Source organism: Panthera uncia, chromosome D4 (genome assembly GCF_023721935.1).
Source record: "Panthera uncia isolate 11264 chromosome D4, Puncia_PCG_1.0, whole genome shotgun sequence".
Classification (NCBI taxonomy): Eukaryota; Metazoa; Chordata; class Mammalia; order Carnivora; family Felidae; genus Panthera; species Panthera uncia.
The window spans coordinates 33,341,850-33,364,182 of record NC_064807.1 but is presented as its reverse complement, the minus strand read 5'-3'; the positions used below and the strand labels follow the sequence as shown (position 1 = coordinate 33,364,182).

The 22,333-nt window shown below is 37.3% G+C and overlaps 1 protein-coding gene across 1 annotated transcript in view; it reads left to right on the top strand.

Moving 5' to 3' along the window:
* The window catches only part of PTPRD (protein tyrosine phosphatase receptor type D), a 520,100-nt gene that overhangs the window by 94,660 nt on the left and 403,107 nt on the right, over positions 1 to 22,333 (top strand). Inside the window, exon 2 of the mRNA XM_049616822.1 lies at positions 16,734 to 16,900. Within this exon, the coding sequence (XP_049472779.1) occupies positions 16,837 to 16,900 (64 nt within the window). The 5' untranslated portion in view covers positions 16,734 to 16,836. The remainder of the gene's footprint in view (positions 1 to 16,733; positions 16,901 to 22,333) is intronic.

Here is a 22,333-nt window from a genome sequence, read left to right as displayed (position 1 = left end):
CCAAGAGACAGACATTGCTATCATCATAGTTCTAAACTTTTTTACTTTAAGAGATTTAAGGCTTACATACACACTTTGGGAGAACTAACTCCAACTTTATCTCTACTTTTTCTGTTGATGGTTTGAGGTTTACTGACTTGCAGGATAAGTTCAGCATGCCTTGAAGGACTGCTGCAAACTCGCTTTACATATCTTAATTCCTTGCTGTACCAAACCTGTGATGTGGATACAATGGCCAATTTACTGGTTCCTGAAAATGTTTTGAACATACCAACCTCTACATCTTAGGCTTTTCATTGAAATGCATTTTACTGTTCTCAAACCAGGATGTAAAATATTCTTCAAGGTCCCCATCAGATACCACCAATTTCACAAAATCTTTCCTGGCTACTGAGATCCTATTTTCCTCCTCTAAACATATATGGGTATTTATTACTCAAACCATATTTGGCTCAGGATACATTATCATGCTTTTCTAATTTTCACGTTCCTGTATTTCCAAACGAACAGCAAATTCCTTAGAGACATTGCTTTGTCTAATCTTCTTTATGTCTGACATGGATTAGCAAGATGTGGGATACAGAAAGTTGACATTCAATAAATATTTGTTTATAGAGTCTTTGGAACCCTGTCTTAACTTTGTGACTTTACCATTAAACACGTTTCTCCAGCTATTTCATGTAAGGAAAAGAAAGAAAACATTGTTTTGAGGATTTTTACCTTCCTTTACCTATTTACATACATGTTTTGAAAGATTCTAAACCTGGAGTAAACTAGAAGATCGAATGGTAATTTCTCATTAAGATTACAGGTCTAGGGCTTTACCAACCTACCTTTGAGTAGCCCAGTATTGTGCCCTTCAGGGAATAAGCGGTCAGTGTAGCTAACTGGGAGAATCAGTGCCTCTACCACTGCCACTACCATCACCGCCTCCCAGTGAGCTGGAAAAGCTGCAGATGGGTGTGCAGCACTTTTTGTTGTATCTTGCAAAATAAGCTTATCCTGCACATTTTTCATGTATGTATGTACTTTCACACAAGCCGTAAATATTTAATAAGGTTTTCAAAAATTCTTGTTCTTGTGGATACTATGGGGAATAAGAATAATAAACAATTAACATAACAAATAAATTATATGATACAGGAAAGGTCAAGTGTGCTATAAAATAGAGCAGCTAGGAAAAATGAGGCAGAGAAAGGGAGTGACTTGACAAGGGAGAATACGGAAGTGAGTGCTAAAGCTGGTCCAGAACTCTGGTCCTCTGTTTTTCTCTGCCCTTTTCTTTGGCCCGTACTGCTACTCCTGGACTGAGGGGCCATTCCTCCTTGCGTACATGGATTGCTTCATCATGTTCTGCTGCTTCTCACTGCTGCTTGGAATGCAAAGACTGTACCTGATCCTACGTGCCGAAAGTCACGTCTTTAGATTCCCAGTGTGTTAGTCCGATCATGTACTATTTCTACCTTCTATATATATTTCCAAGAGAATTTGAGCTCCACTCTAATTTGTATATAACTTTGACTTCAGATATTCTTAATGACAAATTTATTTTCTTCAAAATGACTAGTGGGGGGTGGGTAACTAAAGTAGAACATATCCTGAAAACCTGAAAAACAGTTTCTAGAAAAAAACTAAACTGAGCTAAACAAAACTAAGTTTCTATCTTGAGTTTTCTCAGCAGAATATATTTATTTTCATTGCTATGAACACTAGTCAATTTTATGAATTTACTACAATTTATTTATTCCCTCTGGTATTGATGAGTTTTTAGGTTAATTCTAGTTTGTGTCTCTTTTCTGTAGTAAGGTTTATGTTAATGCTGGATATATCACTAGCAATGGAACTGCTGGAAGGTAGGATTTGGTGTATATTTACCTTTATTAAATACAAACAAAACTATTTCAAAGGGATTTTACCAGTTTTCACTCTCATCAGCAGTATATGAGTATTCCTTTGTTCTACAACCTTGCCTAAATGTGGTGGTGTTCAATTTCCAATTGTAAATATTCTGGTGAGTGTAGAGTGGTTTCTTGTAATATTATTTTACATTTCTTCAATGACTAACATTGGTGAACATCTTTGTGGATGTTTGGTGGCCATTTGGATATTCTCTTTGTGAATTGCTTGTTTAAGACTTTTATTGTCACTTTCTCCCTCCAAAAGACAGGCAATACAATAAAAAAGTTGATAAATAGTTTTGGGACTGTGGTGGATATGTTTTTTGCAGATATCTTCTTCCACTCCTATCTTAATAATGTCTTTTGATGAGCAGGCATTTTAAATTTTAATTAATTCCAACTTATTTATTGTTGTTACTTTGCCATGTTTCAAAAGTCTTTGCCTATCCCAAAGTTACAAAGATATTTTTCTGTGCTATTTTTGGTAAGATTTGTTGTTTATCTTCATGTTTAGGTTTCTAGTCTATGTGGAATTGATTTTATGTATGGTGTGAGGTAGGGAGCCAACATATATTTTTTTTCATATAGATATCCACTTGACCCAGTGCTACTGATTGAAAAGATTATTCCTTCCTACTGCATTACAAGGACACAGTTGCTTATAAGTCAAGTGCCTAAATACAAGTGTATATGTTTCTAGAGTTATTATTCTACTCTTCTGGTCTGTTTGCCCTTCAGCCAATACTTCACCGTCTTAAATTTTGTTGCTTTGTCATAAGTCTTGGTAACTGGTATTGTTACCTTCAATAGGTAGTTTTTCAACATTTGTTCTTAAGATTGTTTTAGCTATTCTTGGTTGTTTGCACTTTCTTATAAATTTTAAAATAAGTTTTCTATTTCTCAAGAAAAAACATGTTGAAATTTATGTTGGAATTCCATTGAATTTATAGATCAATTTGGGAAATATTAACATTTTTACAATAAAGAGTCTTTTAAGCCATGAACATATTATAATCACTCATTTTTATATCATCTTTAATTTATTAATGCTATATAATTTTCTGCATAGAAATCTTGTTAACTTTGTTATATTTATTTCTAGATTTTTAATGTATTTTTGATGCTGTTGCAAATGGCACATTTTAAAAAATATTTATTTTCTGCTTTTTGTGAGTATAAAATGCAGCTGGAGTTTTGTATTGACCATGTATTCAGTAGCCTTGCCAAATTCACTTACTGATTTTAATATTTATTATATTTTCTTACTTTTTCACCCATTCTAGTAACTGGGCAAGTTGACAAGCTCCTATCCAATTACAGACACATCCAACATGCTCTGTCAGAAGCCGGCCAGAGGAGTGCACACTAACTGTTCAAAATGTCATTCCTTTAAAAAGCTTATGAAATTTCTCTGTTTTTAGATTATTAACCTAACTTGATTTGTGGATTTTATCCCTGGGCAGAAACTGCTTAAGGAAAATAGAATCTATGGAAATAAAATTATGCTAACTACTACCTGTCGGTACACTCAGTGAGATCAATTGAATCTCAGACACATACGTCACTTCAATTATATCACCAGGGAGGAACGTCATGCTATGTGGTTTTAGCCAATGGTTAAAGACATTTTAGAACAATTTTGTTTTGAGCTATGTGGCAGAAAAATATTTATAATTGGAAGAAGGGGCAGAGAGACACAAATAGTTTCAAGTTACTGATTTTTCCTAAATCACAAAACAATACACTACTTACAAATACACCACTTAAAAAATGACAATGATTTTACTAGTTGATTGCTGTCAAAAGAGGACAAAATTAACTCAGATGCAGCCATAAGAAACCAAGTTTGCCTACCTGTACATATGTATGTATATATGTATTTTATTTTTTTAATGTTTATTTATTTTAGAGGTGGGGGGGGAGGGAAGGAGGAGAGAGAACACAAGTGGGAGAGGGGCAGAGAGAGAGGGAGACACAGAATCTGAAGCAGGCTCCAGGCTCCAAGCTGTCAGCACAGAGCCCAGCGTGGGACTCAAACTCAGGAACGGTGAGCTGAAGTTGGACACTGAACCAACAGAGCCACCCAGGCACCCCACCCTACCTGTATTCAAAATGTGATAAAGTACTGAAGAAAATGTACATTTTATTTATTTATTTATTTATTTATTTATTTAATGTTTGTTTATTTCTGAGACAGAGACAGAGCATGAGTGGGGGAGGGGCAGAGAGAGCAGGAGACAGAATCAGAAGCAGGCTCCAGGCTCTGAGCTGTCAGCACAGACCCCGACACAGGGCTCGAACTCACAACCTTTGAGATCATGACCTGAGCCGAAGTTGGTTGCTCAACTGACTGAGCCACCCAGGTGCCCTGAAAATGTACATTTTAAAAGAATATTTATTTTATTTTGGATGAGATAAATATCCCCTTAGCAATATTAGTTTTTGCTGTATACCAAACCATCCCCAAACTTAGTAGATTAAACCAAACATCCCTTTATTTATCTTGCAGTGCTCTGCGTCAGCATTCTAGGCTGAGCTCAGGTAGGCGGCTCTGCTCTTATGGGCCATACTTGGCTCATCTTTCCTGAAATTGCTTATGAGTCTGGGGTCAGCTGCCAGGTCCTCTGGGGAATGACTGTTCCCCAGATGCTCAGATGGTAGCTCATCTCTGTTCCACGTGGTCTCTTCATCCTCTGCTGGGCCACCTTGGCCTTGATCAAACAGTGGTGGTGACAGGGGACCCAATATCAGCAAGTGGAAGGAAGCACAAGAGCTACTTCCTCAGGTTTTCTGGGCTACTTGAGATTCAGGGTCAGAATGTGCACAATGTCATTTCTGACCTATTCTGTTGGCCAAGGCAAGTGGCAGGAATGACTAGAGGAGGAATAGATTCCTTTATTAGAGAGACTGAGTAAGGTGGCATTTTCTTGGTTACCTGCTGTATCTCTTGTCCAACAAACTGTAGTGCTCTATAATGTATTTTTACATTATAGGTTAAATAGGTTAATTACTAACAGTTTCAAGTTTAGGTAACTAATAAGAAAAAAAAATAAGGAATTAAATGCCTGCATGTTGGGGTGTTAAAGGCCTTGCTATAATAATGGAAGAAATCCTGGAGTGAAAACCTGAGGGATGAAATGGACAAGATAGCTGAGACCAAAAAGCTAATTTGGGAAACTAGCCAGTAACTGACTCAAAGTAGGACCTAGCTTCTAAATCCTGAAATAAAGGATTTTTGAATTATTGGAATGGCTGTGTTTTCGAATAGTGTGAATGCAGTGTACTATTGGATATTAGTATCACTGCTAATATTACAAGGTTTAAAAGGGTCAAAACAAGACTTTGACGTACCAAACTTTAGAAACTTTTTTTTTTTTTAAGTGTGGGTAGAAAGCCTTTCCGGAATCACAGATTCAAAAGTGTGACTACAGAGATCTAGTGTGCCTACTGTCCCTTTGTACATGAAAGCAGATTTTTTTTCTAGATTTCAGGAATGCAAATGAGAACTAACATCAGGTACTTTACTTTTCAAGTAAAAAATTTAAAGTGTGTTAAAGTGAGCCCCACCATAAAGAAAATTCATTTGGTTTTCCAGGGCCTGTTGCTATCTAGGAACAGAGAGCAGTGACTCAAAACAATGAAAAGCAACACATTATTTCTGGTTGTTTTAAACAGAATTGGGAAAGGGACAGTGCCACAGGGTCCTTGAAAAGTGAAACGGTCAAAAGACTTCACAGCAGAGTACAATGGCAATGCCCACATAAATAGAGTGGAAGGTTCTGCAGAAACTTGGAGCTGGGTGGGCCGGTGGTGGTGGGGGGGGGGGGGGGGTGGAGGGTGAGGGAGAACTGCATTTTTAAAACCATTGGCACACAGCCACTGGAGAAGCCATCTAAATACAATTCAGACCATGTCACTCCATAACATAAAGCCCACCAGTGTCTTCCCACTGCATTTCAAATGCAATCCGGTGTCTGCAGTGTGGCCTCCAGGTCCTGTGCAGTCTGGACCCAGTTTGCTTTCCCACACACTGCCTGGCTCACTGGGCCCCAGTCTCTGCCCTGGACAGTCTGATCCCTTAACCTGGAAAACTCTTACTTTTTCTACCTCCTTGCCCCGAATGTATCAGGGAACTTGTTGTCCTGTGCATTGTTATGTCTCTGTACCTGTCGCCATGCCTGGTATTCAGAAATATTTCTGGAGCAGAAGAATGAAGGAATTCATTTTTAAAACAAAAACACAGTTGATGTGTAAAAGTTATTCTAGCTTAGGATAGATGGCTTATAATTATAAAACAAGGACATTGTATGAACCTCTCAAAAAAACAGTGTCTTTTCTCCTCTGTGTTACATCATGTTGACATCAGCTGTCACATCGAGCCTTTAACATTTGGTTATTACAACAAGTGTTTGACTCCAGAAGGGCGTTGCTGGACAAATGAGTAAAAGCTCTCTTTTTTTATCCATTGCCACCTGAAGTGTATGTGAAAATAATCCACATTGTGGAACATCTAGAACAATGGAACTCCAATGACTTGTTTGACCTGGGAGAGAATCATAGAACTTTTATTTGTTTGTTTTTTATCTCACTTAAAAAATGTCTAATTTTGTGTCTTTGATAATATATGTAGTTCATTAGTAATATAGTAGCTATATATAATATGTTAAATATATATTTTTCACATGCATTTTTAAACATGCACTATATTTGTGTATGGCCTGTGTGTACCATATTTATGTGTGGAATGTATACATAAATATAAAGTGATAAGTTTGAAAGTGATGAAGTTTTTTTAAGTTTATTTATTTATTTTGAGAGAAAGAAACAGAGTGTAAGCAGGGGATGGGCGGAGAGAGGGAGAGACCGAATCCCAAGCAGGCTCTATGCTATCAAAGCACAGCCCTATACAGGGGTCGAACTCACAAACTGTGAGATCATGACCTGAGCTGAGGTCAAGAGTGGGACGCTTAAGCGACTGAGCCACCCAAGCACCCCAAAAATGATGAAGATTTATGCTATGAATAGTTTGACCCTAATGACAGTGCCGTGGGAGAAAGTAACCACCTTTTCTAAAAGCTTAGGTTTGCAAAAGATTTTTACAAGGTGATACGATAACACATCATGGTTAAATCTATGATTTAAAAAATATTAAAGGAAACATATTAAAGAATAGGCCCAGCCTAGTAAGTTTGTGAAGGAAACATCATAGGACATATCACAAAAGGTAGAGAGACTCCTTAAAGGATGGCGTTTTAATTTGGGGCTTGATCCCCCAGCACTCGCCTGCCAGCACCATTGCCTGTTCCCTCCCCTGACTTGGGTCTGCTCATATTAGTACCTGGCTACTTTCCTACTTTGGAATATAAAAATCTGCGTGTCAGAATGTTTCTGTGATGATGCCTAAACCTAGCAGAGAAGTTTAGTTGATGTTATTTGACATTTTCTTTTCTTTTAGTCACATGAGCCACTCATTTAAGATTATATAGTCAGTATCCGGAAAGTTTGGTAGTGAGGAAGTTATTACATCCAGTTTGCAAGTAGGCTTTGAATGACTTTAAACTCTTTTTTCTGATATAGGTACTGTGTATTTTTTTTTTCTTTGAGGATTTTATAGAAATGTAATAAAAACGACAGTATTTTACAAAAGCCTTTTTCCGGAGGTCTGGAATATATTTTCTAAAAGGGTGACTATGGGAAAAATTTTTTTTTTCATTGCCCGTCTGACACATCTTGGTATGGGAAATGCATAGTGCTTTTATTGCTGCAGGAAATTTTTGTACTTTATTATCAAATCACTTTATAATGCCAACTGCTTTTGAAAAATAGCCATTGTATGTCTTCATTTCTTCTTTCAATATGGCCATGTTGCCCTAAGCAACTTTATAGTAAAGAGCACTCAGACCAGTATCTTTCTGCTTGGATAACTGTCCTGTATAACTCTGTGCCTTCACTATCTAACACATTCTTATTTATTTCCAATTAGTCAAAATGTATCCTTGGTAAAATTTAAATAAAAGAGAAAACCCCATAAAAAAGAACCTGATGGTAATATACAAAATAGATATGCTTTTGGTGATACAAACATGTGCCTGCATGTCATTAATTCAATTACTAACTTGTGAGAATATTTGAAAATCCATTTCTGGTTAATCATTTCTGTTTCTAAACACACCTGTAAACTGTTTGGCTCTAAGATACTCAAATACACAATAATGGGTTATTGAGTTAAAGACTGACCTTTTGGAGAATTTTTGACTCACGGTGTAAACTTTAATTTGTGAATTATTTATCCATCTAGGACAATGACTGTCAAGTATTTTATCCAGTGAGATTCTCTCATCCTTTCTTCCTATACACCCTTTCTAAAGTTTTCTTCCTTCTTCATTAGAGTGAATCCTTATATTGTTTCTCTTCCAATTAAAGGAGAGGCTTTTTCTTTATGTTGCTCATTTTAGAATTAATCATGGCTTCATCTAAGCTAGGGTCTCCATTATATAAATCAGAGATGATAGAAGCAGCATGCTATATGAGATATAAAATTGGCCTGGGTTTTGAACCCTCCTCTGAGACTAACCAGAAGTATATTCTGAGGTTATTAATTCAATTATGTTCTTTCACTTCATTCATTGTCTGCTAATAGAAGGGATTGCCCAAGATTACCTGTAATTTTTTTGTGATTTTTATCAATTTATGGTTCCATTCAAGGAGACTCATAGATGTGAAGAAGGTACTAACAATGAAGAAGAATGTAATATAACTGAATACAATAAATGTGCAAGTGAGGAGGAGAGTGTATATGGAATATCTCTGATTAATATTTGTCCTGTCTACCTTTCTTTAGGTTATGTTTCTATTTGTTTTAATAACCAAATATGTGGGTTATCTACAGAGAATCGAATTCTTCTACTGTGTGTGTTGTTCAGAGATTTTCAAAGAGACACCAGCCTATGTCATGAGGTCAATATTGGGAAAATGAAGAGAATATTCCTTAATTCCACATTCTCCAGCCATTCATGGTGACCTCTCTCTTTCTGTTGCTGGCAGTGATTTGAAAGAACATTCCTTAGAACTGGATATTTCCATCCTGGGACTGTTCCCTCAGAGAAGAGCTGAGCTCCCAGCATGAGAAATGGGAACCATGTCTATTCACTGACAGACATCAGTGCAACAATGTCTGCTCCATTTAACAGATTCATTCTTTAATTGGTGACAATATTTATGTCACCTAAGCCTGTGAACTGAACTTCCCATAAGGCAAGCCAATTTCAATTCTAGCTCAGGACAAAAATGGAAATTTGGGAGTCATCCATAGTGTTTTGACTGCCATGCCCAGAGATTCAAATCTGTTTTGAGTTTATATACTAAAACTGCACTGAAAACACCTCCGATTATTGGGTTTAGAAAACAGTGCAATAGAAACAGGTCTTGAAAATTCCTGAACATTTTTTTTTTATTCCTCAACATTAATGAACTATTCTTGGACAGTGTTTCCCAATGTTGACACTGTTGACATTTTGGGCAGTTAATTCTTAACGGGTACAGGAGGGAGTATACTGTGCCTTCTGAGATATTTAGTAGCATCCCTGTCCTCAACCTCTTATATGTCATTAGCTCCCTTTATGTTGTGACAACAAAAAATCTCTCCAGACATTACCAAATGTCCCTGGGGAGGTGGCAAAATCATTCTCAATTGTGAGCTACTAGTCTAGAGCTTTGATCATTCTGAGCATGGAATTATAGTCCCAGCACCTGTGAGTAGGCAAAAATCGGTTCTCATTGAGCTCTAGTATGGAAGGATTTAACAACAATTAAAAGGCCCTTCATTTTGCTTTTAAAATACTTTCAAGAAAAAAAAAAGTAATCAGTGCTAAAGGGAATGATAATTTCCCAACAAATGTAAAAATTTATTTTTCACAGTAAATAAATAAAATGTATCATGTATTGCTTGATTTCTTTTCCACTATGTGTTGATGGAAATAAATAAAATGAACATAATAATGATTCATGCCTTATTACCCATAATATATTTTAAAAACTAAGTGCATTTTAAACAAGAAATATTTTATATGTGTGAAAGAAGAACACCCTTTTCGATTTTAAGGTAATGAAAATCAGGTATAGTGAGTTAGGAATGATGGTTTCACGTCCATTTAAAGGTGCCCAAAGATTAATATAATAGAATCTGTTGTATATGTTTCTGGAAGAATGCAACAGATAACAGAGTCCCAATAGCAAGCTGAATAGACTTGTATTTGAACTTTTCCATTGCCAGTTTCCACCATCATCACATAACACTAGATAGAAGTAGTTACATGCAATAATCATTTAAAGAAATTACTTGCTTTTTCTAAAACTCTCCTCCATTTCAAATCATAATTATAGTTCCATTTGTAGAGGTAAAATAGGCAGGGACATAAGGTGTTTTGTTTTGTTTTGTTTTTTTCCTTCATTATCTGTTTTTTTTTTCCTCATGACATACTTCACTTTTACTTCTTGAAAGAGAAAAACATAATCAAAGTTAATAATGTCCTTTTGTCATTAATGAAAGTAACTATGTTTGCTCCAAATGTAAAGTTTTGACATTTTGTAGAGATGTTATTGATAGTGACTTAGAAAGTGAATCATACTATATTAAGCTCAGATAATTGGCTTGTCTCTGTATGTATTAAAACTAAGCATGTAGAGAGCCTTTTATAGTATCCATATTGATAGGTATCATTTTACTCTTCAGATATTCTTATAATTCAGTTGATTCTTTCAAAGAATTACTGTTTGCTTACTTAGAGTTCCTTGGTGTCTTCATAGCCTACTCCAAAAATAAGATGATTGAATTATTATTTTGTATTTATATGTGATAACTCATGAAATCTCCCACCCACCCCCAACTTATTTCCATGTAAGCATGTTTAGGACCAAAATTTGAAAAAAAAAAAAAAAAGAGTTTTTGATATGATGTGCCATTATGTGAAAGAGTATCATTTTAAGAAGATTTGAATTTCACTCATAAAAATAATTCCTAATATCCTTTAGATTTGAGTGTTTTATCTGGCATGGATTGGATATACAGTTATTTTATCAGTGTGTTATTTAACTTAATAGCCTTTATCCACTGTTCTCCGTTTTCTCAGCAGCAGTTTTCATAATGGGCATTGAGGCTTTTGGTGCTGCATGTATTAAAGAATGTTTTCCATATTCCTCACTGATATTAATTAATCAGATGTAGCCATTTCATAAGAACTATACAAATCATTCCCCATGGATGTGCAGAAGTATGCTTGTCTTTCCTGTTTATGAGATGTGGCACGTTTTTGCTGTCAGAAGCTCCCATTTCTATTACATGAAAGAAGGACTTTCACTAGTGAGAAAAAAAAAAAAAAAAACTTTTCTGGCTATGATATGAAACACAAATGCCTCTTTTTAATAATAAAATTTCTATTTGGACATTTTCCAGTTATACACTTAACCCACTTACTGATCCTTCCTTTACATTCCATGGAGTCATTAAAAAAAAAAAAAAAAAAAAAAGATGAGGCACCTGGGTGGCTGAGTCAGTTAAGCATCTGACTCTTGATTTCAGCTCAGGTCATGATCTAATGCTTTGTGGATTCGAGCCCCATGTCAGGCTCAGAGCTGAGCATGGAGCCTGCTTGGGATTCTCTCTCTCCTTCTCTCTCTCTGCCCCTCCCCTGCTCTCGCTCACTTGCTCTCTTAAAATAAATAAGCTTAAATTCTTATTTATTTATTTATTTATTTTGCCAGGGGATGGAATAGCCATGGAGAAGTATTTGGCCCAGAGGTTAAGTAGGTTTCCTCATATAACACAATGAATCTTTAGAGTCTGATTATGAGGAAGCAAAGACTACAAGGACTAAGGGTTCCCAACTCACTGTTTTCATCTCCAGCCCTAAAATCCAAGCCTCATTTACAGCCATGATGTTCAGGCTGTTGAAGCAAGTAACCATAGTCTGTGCTGTCCCAAGAGGGCAGCCACTAGCCACATGTGGCCATTTAAGCTTAAATTAAACTTAAATACAATAAAATGTTTATTTCTCTTGTTTCACTAGCTCCGTTTAAAGTAGCCAATTATGAGTGCAGATAAGGAACATTTCCAGAATGTTTTATTGGATAGCGCTGGAGGATTTTTGTCCTATCTCGTGATAAAATATTTAGAGGGCTATCTCCTCGTGGAAAATCCTCACAAATAAGTGAAATGTTGAAAGTGTATTTATTTATTTATTTATTTATTTATTTTTGTGTCCTTGTGTTGTAGCTGTGCACTGAGGACAGGGAGTTCCCTGATGGCCTTCAGGGGCCTCTGTCAGCTTGCTGTAAACTCCAGGCTCCCCAACTCCTAGCTTCAGCCACAGCAGCCCCTGCTTATGTCTGTTTTACAAATTGGGGTTTCCTGGTAGCACATGTTGTGCACAAACGGTTGCTTCTCTTAAATGATTGGAAGCCTGTCTAGTCGATTTAGAGAGAGTGGACTGGTTTGGAAGGTTGATAGAAAGAAGTCACAACATTTTGGGACTTCCTCCTTACTACACCATCCCCCTAACTTAATAGATATCTATATGAAGAAATGTTCAGTTAAGTATCATTACAATATTACTGTTTCTTAGAGTCTAGAATTGAGAGCATGGTGTTGTTAGATAAGAAAAAGGCAAAATTATAAAAATGGGATATAAACAATGATCTCTGATTTGCTAGTGACAGCAGGGTTTTTTTGTTGTTTGTATTTTTAAGTTCTATGGACATTTTTTTTTTAATGAAAAATTCTTTCCCTTTCTCTCACTCTTTTCAGAATGATTTGATTCTTTAACTGCCTTCTGGATGACCTATTAATTTTTAAAAAAATATTTTTAAAGTGATGAACTCACAGATTTTAGTAGGATATGTTTCATTCAGTTAATTGCAGTTTTCCTTCTGGCCACCAGAATCTCCTCCATTTAGCTGAAGGGAGCCTCATCACCTCAGCTCACTTTTTTGGATATGACCTAGTAGTTCCCGAAAGTCTCATTACTTCCTGGTAGGACAAGATGTTGCACACTCATTTTGCATATTTCCTACATAAAACTGACAATCATTCATTTTCCTAGGGAAATCGGGATTCTAATTTTAAGGAAAGAAAAGTTCCATTATGCCTTTTTTTCTGTTATGTTAACACAATCTACAGAAACACATACCACAATTCAGAAAGCTGGGAAAAATCCTTCAGCATGAATATTAGTTTGAATATGAATATACTTATTACAGGAAAGGGTTACAATGTTAAATTGAAGATAAGGCGTTGAGTAGATGGCAGTTTATGTGATCACTTGAAACAGTGATTTGTTGAGGCTTTTAGGCAAGTGTACTTTTTGTTATTCCATTTCAAATTATATTGTGCACCTCTGAACTGTTAGCTTTTGAGGTCATGCAATGTACAGAAACACAAAAGTAGTATTTGGCTAATTGAAAAATCAACAAAATTATAGTTCCTTAAAAGGATCTTTGTCCTGCAAGCAATAAGAAACCAGAGAGTTTTAAATGTGTGTGTGTGTGTGTGTGTGTGTGTGTGTGTGTATCTTTCATTTTACCTGCATGGTTCAGTTTTATTGGCTTGTCCCAGTGAAGGAAAGGCACAAAGGACAAGGCATATAAAAATCAGAGTTAGCCTCTGCTGAGGGCTATTGAACACACTCACAGTAATTTGTGATGTAAGCTAAACCATGGTGTTTTTAATATCCCTGAACCCCTTTTCCTGTTCTTTTTGTTGCAAAGTGCTTGGCAACCCTTTCTCTAGGCTAATGGAAACTACTTGTAATATTCATTCATCCTCATTATTTTCGCTGTCAGTGTTTCCTTTAAAAATCCATTTCCCATTTTTGTTCTAAAATTTAAATTCCACGTTACTGATATGCAAGCCAGCATTTCCTTTTTGGCAAAGTTTCCAAGTAATAAACAAGATATGGAGTGGAGATTAGCTGGAATGAACATCTCGAATAGGTTTTATCTTCACACCTCTGATCTCCTTTTGTCGAATCAGGCCAAGGACATAGCCCATTTAAGTATAAATATGTATGCGCTTCAGCTGCATTCATTCCTAGATCCTATCACTGTTTTAAGTCTAGAGGTAACATTTGTAGGCTCATTTGGAAGAATTTGGTCTTCTTATGCCACTTCAGTCAGGCAGAGGAAAAAGCCAAATCACTTCTTCCCTGAGAGAGCATTTCATACATCTCCATCTCTGTGATCGCACCGAGTCATTATGTAGCAGTTGGCTCTGATACGCTTGCACAGACACAAATTGAGTCCGACAGGACTGATGTCTCCTGGACTTTGCTGTCATTTGAAATGCTGGCATGAGGATGGGGACAGAGAGAGGGGGAGGGGAGGAGAGCTGATTCTTTCCGCACTTTTCCTATGAAGTTTGGAGAATTTTAGCATTTGATAGCTGTGAACTGCCTAATAAGTTGTTTTCCTGATGAGATTGATAACAGTAGCAGATTTGGAACAGCTGGCTAGCTTTTGGTTTCAAGTAGATGTGTTTCAATGTATAACTTACCGCTTTATGCCACCCGCAAATCTGTTAAAAATAAAAAGGGTTACCTAGTGGATTGGTAATTAGAATGATCTCCCACTCTTTCTTTTAGTTTTATCTTTCCTTCATTTAAACCACTCATGCATAGTAATGAACAAGATAAGATCTTTTTAAATTTTTTTATTCTCAGCCTCAAGCTCAGTTTCAGAAAAGATACACTGTAGTATCTGCACTACAGTACTTTCGAAAGTACAAGTCATTTTAGTGGATTAGGTTATTTCTGGATAGCTCTAGAATTTCCTGTCAAGAATTTTGTATGTGTTTCAAGTATTCCAATATACAAAACTTAAAGGTATACTGTTTCATTTGGCAAACACATTCTGATTGTCATGCTCAAGTTCTCACAATGATAGAGGAAGCAGTAGCATTCATTACTCTCTCCATATTGAAAGGCTACTGTGTATAAGATGCTGTGCCTGGGGCGCTTGGGTGGCTCAGTTGATTAAGTGTCCGACTCTTGATTTCGGCTCAAGTTATGATCTCACGTTTTTGGAGATTGAGCCTGTGCTGACAGCACTCTCCCTTTCTCTCTGCCCCCCCCCCCCCCACTGCTCTCTCTCATGCTCTCTCTCTCTCTCTCTCAAATAAATAAACTTTAAAGACAAACAAGCAAAAAACACTTCAAGATGTATGCTAGATTTGTTGAAGGTTCCTATAAAAACAATTATTTATCACCTGAAGAGTCATACTTCAAATTATTGCTTGGACCTAATCATTGCCTTCTCTTCTTTCCAGTTACTGCCAGGACCACCATAGCTGTGTGGTCTGTGTTTCTTCTCACCTGGGACTCTTGCTCTGGCCTAATATTTCCACATGTACATGTCAGTTTATCTTCCCAAAGCCTATTTCCTTGTTCTTCTGCTCTAAAACATTAAATAGTTTTATTTGTGGTTTGCTGAATAATTGGCTGGTTGAGTTAGATTGACATTCAAGGCTCACTGTGACCTTTTTTCTTTTTCTTTTGTGTGTGTGTGTGTGTGTGTGTTTTTTTTTTTTTTTTTTTTTAAATCCTGAGCCATTTTCTTTTGCCTCCTCTCCTTCTGATTTCCTAATGAGTTATCACACCAGGCCAGTGGTCTCAATGTTGTCCCTGTACCAGCTGCATCAGAAACTTGTTAGAAATGTAAATTCTGGGACCCCATCACGGACCTAGTGAACTACAGACCCTGGGGGTGGCGACCAGGTTTCTGTTTTAACAAGCCTTCCAGGAGGTTGTAATGCATATAGATATTTGGGAAGCCCTACTCCAGCCAAACCTGGAGACTCATCTTTTCCAAAGTTCCTTTCCCACTGCCCTGCCTTTAATAGAATTCCTGGAATGCCTTTCCTCTTTTTGGTTAAATCCTGCCTACACTCCTAGGCCTGCTTTGAGATACTGCTTTATCTATGATACCATTCCAGATCCTGTCTTTTATGGCATTATTTGGTTTTCTTTTCCTGGCACTCATCACTTCTCAACTTATAGTAGTCATCAGATGTGACGGTCTTATTTTCTCTACTGAGCTGGAAAGTCACAGAGGACAGAATTTGACTCATTTTTTGTGCTCCATGGCACTGTATACTAAGTGTACTTGCACCCAGTAGGCTCTCTACAGTTCGCAGTTTATCAGTTTTACATAGGAGATTGAGAAAGCAAAGCTATTGCCCAGGAGACATATACAAATCCTGTTAAAGCAAATAGGCTCATGCTAACTATTGTTTTGACTTACTGAAGCCAAACTAGACTTGAACATTGATGTGTCTTCAGGGAAGAAGCCAAACGTGCTAGTGTAAAAAATTCTAACCTCTCCCATTTAGCTGGAGAAGTTGAATTAGCCCTGTCACTTCACCTCGTGCCAAGAAAGCAGCTTCCACTATTCTGTCAATAATAGACTTTTATCCAGCACGGTGGAGCTTCCCTTAAATCTGTCTCATAGCATTGCTGTTTTTTCTTCCACTGATGGATTCACATAGTGTTTCATAAGAAGTGACAGTTTCTTCTCGCACAGCGTTGCCCAAAAGGTGGCACAAGCAGAGAGTGCCATTCAAGGTGGTTGGCTTTAGGGTAGCCTGACAATGGGCACGAGATGTGCCACAGCTGCCCCATTTTTCGAACCAAGTTATTTCCCTTCTAAAACAAAGGCATCACAGTTACAATGTCTTGGGTGTTTACAATGGATCGTGTCTCGTGGTGTTTGTGATGGAACAAGAGGAAAAGAGTAAAAAATCTAAGCGTCCTTGTGTTTCCTTTCTTTTGTCTTCCTCTCCCCTTACAGGCTCTGAAAGAGTTCCAGCTGAAATTTCTGATCGGACAGACTCGCTGAAGCTTCCGAGGCAGTGATTCCAAACTGCCAGCTCAGGCCGCTGCCAAGCCGCAGGATGGTGCACGTAGCCAGGCCGCTGTTGCTGCTTCTCGCTTTCTTCCTCCGCGCGGATGCTGAGAGTAAGCCATTCTCCCTTCTCCACGGGGCTGTGACTGTAATGAGCGGTTTTGTTGGCAGCTGGCACCAGGCTCAGGGCCTCTGAATACGTTTCCTTAGGAAGTAAATCCTGAGACACTGTGGGATCCTCCTTGGCTACCAGCCAGCCTTTGAAAGAGATTATTGACGTGACTTCCTTACCATTTCCTCTCTCTTAATGCCCCTTTTTCTTGTGCATCTAACTGCTTCTACTGTCTTTTGTTTGTCTTGGAGTTTTTTTTTTTTTCTCACCAACCCTGGTGGCAAAGATACTATGAGCCCAATGATATAACTCAAATCGGGGTTAACCAGTTGGTGGTGCCAATAAGTAAACATCGTTCAGACACATTAGAAATTTCTTTACTTTTGTGGAACTTTCTAAGTTTAGAAAAATGCACAATGTCACATTGAGCCCAATTAAACCTCCAAGCCCCTTGTAGCTGTCATAGCAGCTGTTCTAATGTACTGTTTCCGACAGCTGTCGTCGAGTACAGTATTCAAACAAATCAAGCAGAACTGACAACTTTGTGGCTGAATGAAGGGTGTGGAAGTGTGAGGAGAATTCTGTGGAGTACAGACACCAAAGTTTGCTTTATTGGACTCAATTTATGAAACTGAGATTGTGGTCAATTAGCTTGCCAATTAATGAGAAGATCATATCTCCTTCGTAATTAGGAAATCATTAGGTCTACCTTGTTTACATATGTTTCTTTTCCCATCTGGCCCAGGGTCTTTTGGTAGAGATAGTACTGGAAAAGGCATGCCTCTGGCTTGGGCTCACTGACATGTCTGGTTTCTCAGGAATGGTATGGCTCATGTGAGAGTCGGCCATTCTTTTTGGGAGTCCCCTGGTACTAGGAAAACATATAACATCTGCAGGCATTAACTTTTCCTTCTGCTGACTGTTTCCGTGAGATGAAATTTGATTCATGTTGAGGATGTTTCGAAGACAAGGATCCTGTGTCCTGTTGGCCCCTACCTATTAATTGAATTTTGACAAAAATTTCCTCAATAGCAGCCAATTTCTTTGTTTAAATAGGGACTCTATTTTCTAAAGAGAGCTTTCCAGGACTGAAAGGAATCATGTTAATAACAGGATACATATGGAACATGCATGTTTTAAGCACATTCTCTGGTTAATAATGTATATAGTCTCCTAATTAGCACTTGGGAGTGTTGGTTTAAGGTGAAGCCAAGGAATGTCTAGGACAATGCCAGCAAATAATTAACTGGGAAAAGACCCAAATGAAAGATGCTCTTGTTATTTTAAAGCCATTTATGTCAGAATCTATTTTAAAGTAGTAATCTAAATTCAGTTTATTAAAGAAATCAGGCATATGGCTTTATTTTTCTGTTTTGGCTAGAATGAAAGAGTACGTTGTTTTACAATTGTTAATTTTTGGCAAAAGCATATCAGCACCCTGGGGACCCACTTTAATTTCAGATCGCAGTTAGAGATTTTCATAAAGTTGCTAGAGGTAATTGTCATCTATCCACAGAGTTATCTTTCCAGATAAGTAGAAATGTTCTTCTACTGAGCAGCTATACTTTGCTTAAATCTCTGGTGAAAAGTGGCAGACAGATGTCAAGTACTCTTAAAATTATGTTAGAGTGGGAGCAGGGGAGGGGCAGAGAGAAAGAGGGAGGGAAACAGAATCCCAAGCAGGCTCTGCACTGTCAGCACAGAGCCCGATGTGGAGCTTGATCCTCAGAACGGTGAGATCATGACCTGAACCAAAATCAAGAGTCGGACACCTAACCGACTGAGCCACCCAGGCGCCCCATAAAATAATGTCTTAAAAAACAATCTACACTCCAGATGATCATCACCTACTCCTTACCCTCCTGCTCCCCTTCTCTTTACCCTCCTCCTCCCCTTCTCCTTCTGCATGCCCCTTCACTGCACCTCCTCTACAGTAGCTGTTGAAAAGGAAAACAAGTCCGCATTAGCCCCTTTCAGTTAAATTATTTACCGTGTTGTATGCTTATATGATATCAGCTTTCAATCAAGATGTAACCTGAAAAAGAATACATTCTCTCTCACTCCTCCCATTGTAACTAAAGAAACTTTGTCAAATTAGTTAGTTTTGTCCTTGTCTACTGAGCCTTGATTATTTAGTACCTTTTCCCTTTAGCAGATTCATTTAGTGTTGTTGAGTAGGGTAGCATAACCTGAGAGTTTCTGGCAAAAGGGGAAGAATTGGTGATATTTTTTGAGGTATATTTAGAAAGAAAAAAGAGCATCCCGTATTAATCTATTGGAGGATATTTGTTGTATGGGAAAGCACCTGGTGGAGCTGGAAATATGACTAGTCACTGAAGGATGTTCAAACAACAATTGGGAAAGTAGGATCTGGATTATAACCTATTAATTTTTTTAATGTTTATTGTTTTTGAGAGAGAGACAGAGTGTGAGCAGGGGAGTGGCAGAGAGAGAAGGAGATACAGAATCTGAAGCAGGCTCCAGGCTCCAAGCTGTTGGCACAGAGCCCAATGCAGGGCTCGAACCCATGAACTGTGAGACCATGACCTGAGCTGAAGTTGGATGCTTAACCTACTGAGCCATTCAGGTGCTCTTGGATTATAACCTACTAAATTGGGTCATTATCTTCTCACAAAACACTGAAAAAACCCAGACATAATGAGCACTGGAGAAAAATTATATTTTTCCATCATCATCTAAATACAGTATTTCTCAGGCATCCAACACCTGGGTCACTGGTTTGTTACCCTAGGCTTTCGTTAGCACCTTTAGCCATATTTTGTTTTTCTTTTACCTAACTGTATTTTGTATTTATGCAAGGAATCAGGAGTTCTATTTCAAAATTTAATAGTAGCTTGTCAGAGCCATTTGAGAACTAGGAAATAATTTTTAAAAAAGTGTCCTCCCACTTGAGAAAGAGGACTGTGTAGGGGTGGGGAATGGAAAGAATCCACTCTAGTTTACCATGCTAATTTAATGTGTTCTGCTCACTGCCTTTTGAAATGATTAACTCCAAAGAGCCAAGGAGTCAGGATTTTCATCTGCTGTGTGGAACGTTATAGTAAGTGCTAGGTGTGATGTTGCATTAAGTAGGAGAGCTCTTATGAGCCTTGGTTCAAACCCAGGTTGAAAAATTGTGATAATATCCCTTTAGCAGAAAATTACAGTCTTTGCCATTGCCAATTTAAAATGCCCCACAGATCCCCACTATTATTTTAAAAGGCTAGATATGTGTATGGCTCTTATTTCTTTTCATCCCTGGGTCTTGAGTGCTTGTAATGGTTCTGCTTGTTGTTTCTTGAAAGTGTGTACAGGTGGTAGAGTTGTAGTCTCAGCAGGACTCCTGTTTGAGCACTAGTAGTAGTCCTTCCTCATGTCAGGCCAACCAGGTTTCTGGTTTAGGTGGTGGTCTGACTGACGTTCGTTCTGGGTTAGGCAGTGGTCTGGTTGAGGTCAAATTTTGGTTTAAATCTGGTCTCATTGAGGTCAGTTCAGTGATAACTTGCATGCAAATTAAAGGTAAATTTATATTAATGTGGTCCTGGTGTGGGTATTTTTCTTTTGGCTGAGTTTCCATAGTAGTTTGTGGTAGTTTTATGTTAGCTTTAGTTTTCTGTTTACTAGTCATTTTCTGTTTGTTTTTTAACTAGATGCTGGCTATAAACCTACATGTAGCACCTTCTTTCACCAAATTGGTTTCATGCTAATGAAATCACTGACTGCCTACTGTTGCAGTCTAGACCTGAGTTTACACTTTGACAACTATAATTTGACCTGGATGTTTATTGGATCTTCATTAGAAACATGACTTTTGATAGCTTAATTTCTCAAATGGCTTAGTTCATCCATTTTCTCTTTTTTGTTTTTTGTTTTTTTTTTCACATTTTTCCATCTGAGATGGCAAATAAATCCTCATTTCCCCCCCTTATTGTAGGGAAGCTTCTTGTAGTCCCTGTCTACCCACTATATTCCTGTCTTACGTAAAATCAATTAGTGTTTCCCCTCTTTGGTAGTATATCACTATATCCAGTGAAACTTCTTGGTTTCTTTGGCATGGCTAAGAAAGTGAGCTCTAAAGACAGACTCTGATTTTAAGTTCTGGCTGTCGTTTGTAATCTGGCACGTGATACAACGTGCTCTTTGCCTCAGTTTCCCTAACTTTAAGATGTGAATGATGGTGATGATGATAATGATGATGATGATTGTATAGTAGAGAACCTACCCTTGGGTTTTGTGATCGTTGAATGAGTTAATGTAAAACACAGTCAGCAGATGACACATGATAGATTTTTAATAAATGTTAGCTGTTATATCATTATTTCAAAGATATGCAACCAGTATTTTTATTGAGCAGTTTTGTGAAGTATTGTGCTAAACTGCTTTTTTATTTGACCTACAGATTATCAAAATTTTGGTGTTTGATACACCAGGTTTTCTTGAAGCACATTAAAAGTCCTAGCTTGCTTCTCTATAAAGTCCTATACGTAAAAGATTCTTAAAACTCTTGTCCCATTAATTAAACTGAAGATCAAGAGGAAAAATTATGAAGCATATTTAGTCAAGCTAGTCAAGCTTTAAAAAAAAAAAGCTTCACTCTTCGAATTACCGATTTAAATTTGCCTTGGGTCTAATTAATGGAAAGTGTTCCATCCTTCTGTTCTGCTGCTTTTTGTAATGCATTCTTTTTTGAGATGCTCATAGAGAGGAGCTATAGATATTTCCTATAGGCAAATAGTATAATATATGAGCCATTGGATCAGAAAACTGGAAGTTGAGGTGAGCATGGTAAGGAAGAAAATGAGTGGCTTTTGATATGGTCATAAATTATTCTGCAAGGAAAAAAAATAAAGGGAAATAATTAAAAGCCAGGTCAAAATTATTCCGTTTGCATTTTGCAGAATCACTTCTGAGAAGTAGCCTAACCATGTAGTTGGACCTTCCAAGATGAGGTTAGAAATGGAGAAGAGGTCTTTCATAGGTCATCAAAATGCATACCTTTCAGCAGCAGCCTATTTCACACTGAGAACATCAATATTTCATTAAAAAATATCTTTTTATTTTCACTTTAGATTGTGATGGTTTGGGTATGATTATATTTATGTATATACATATTTATACATATAATTATATATTATAATTATATATATTATATATATCATATATATGGTTATATATAATATATGATATATATGATATATATGATTATACATTGTATATATATATATATGTATGTGTATATATATGTGTATACACACACACACACACACACACACACACACACACATATATCACAAACCATAGAACCATCCTTTAAAAGGTAAATTGCTTGGGTGATGAAAATGTTCTAAAATTTTGGGCGCAGGGGTGGCTCAGTTGGTTGAGCATCCGACTCTTGATTTCAGTTCATGTCATGATTTCAGTTTGTGGGTTTGAG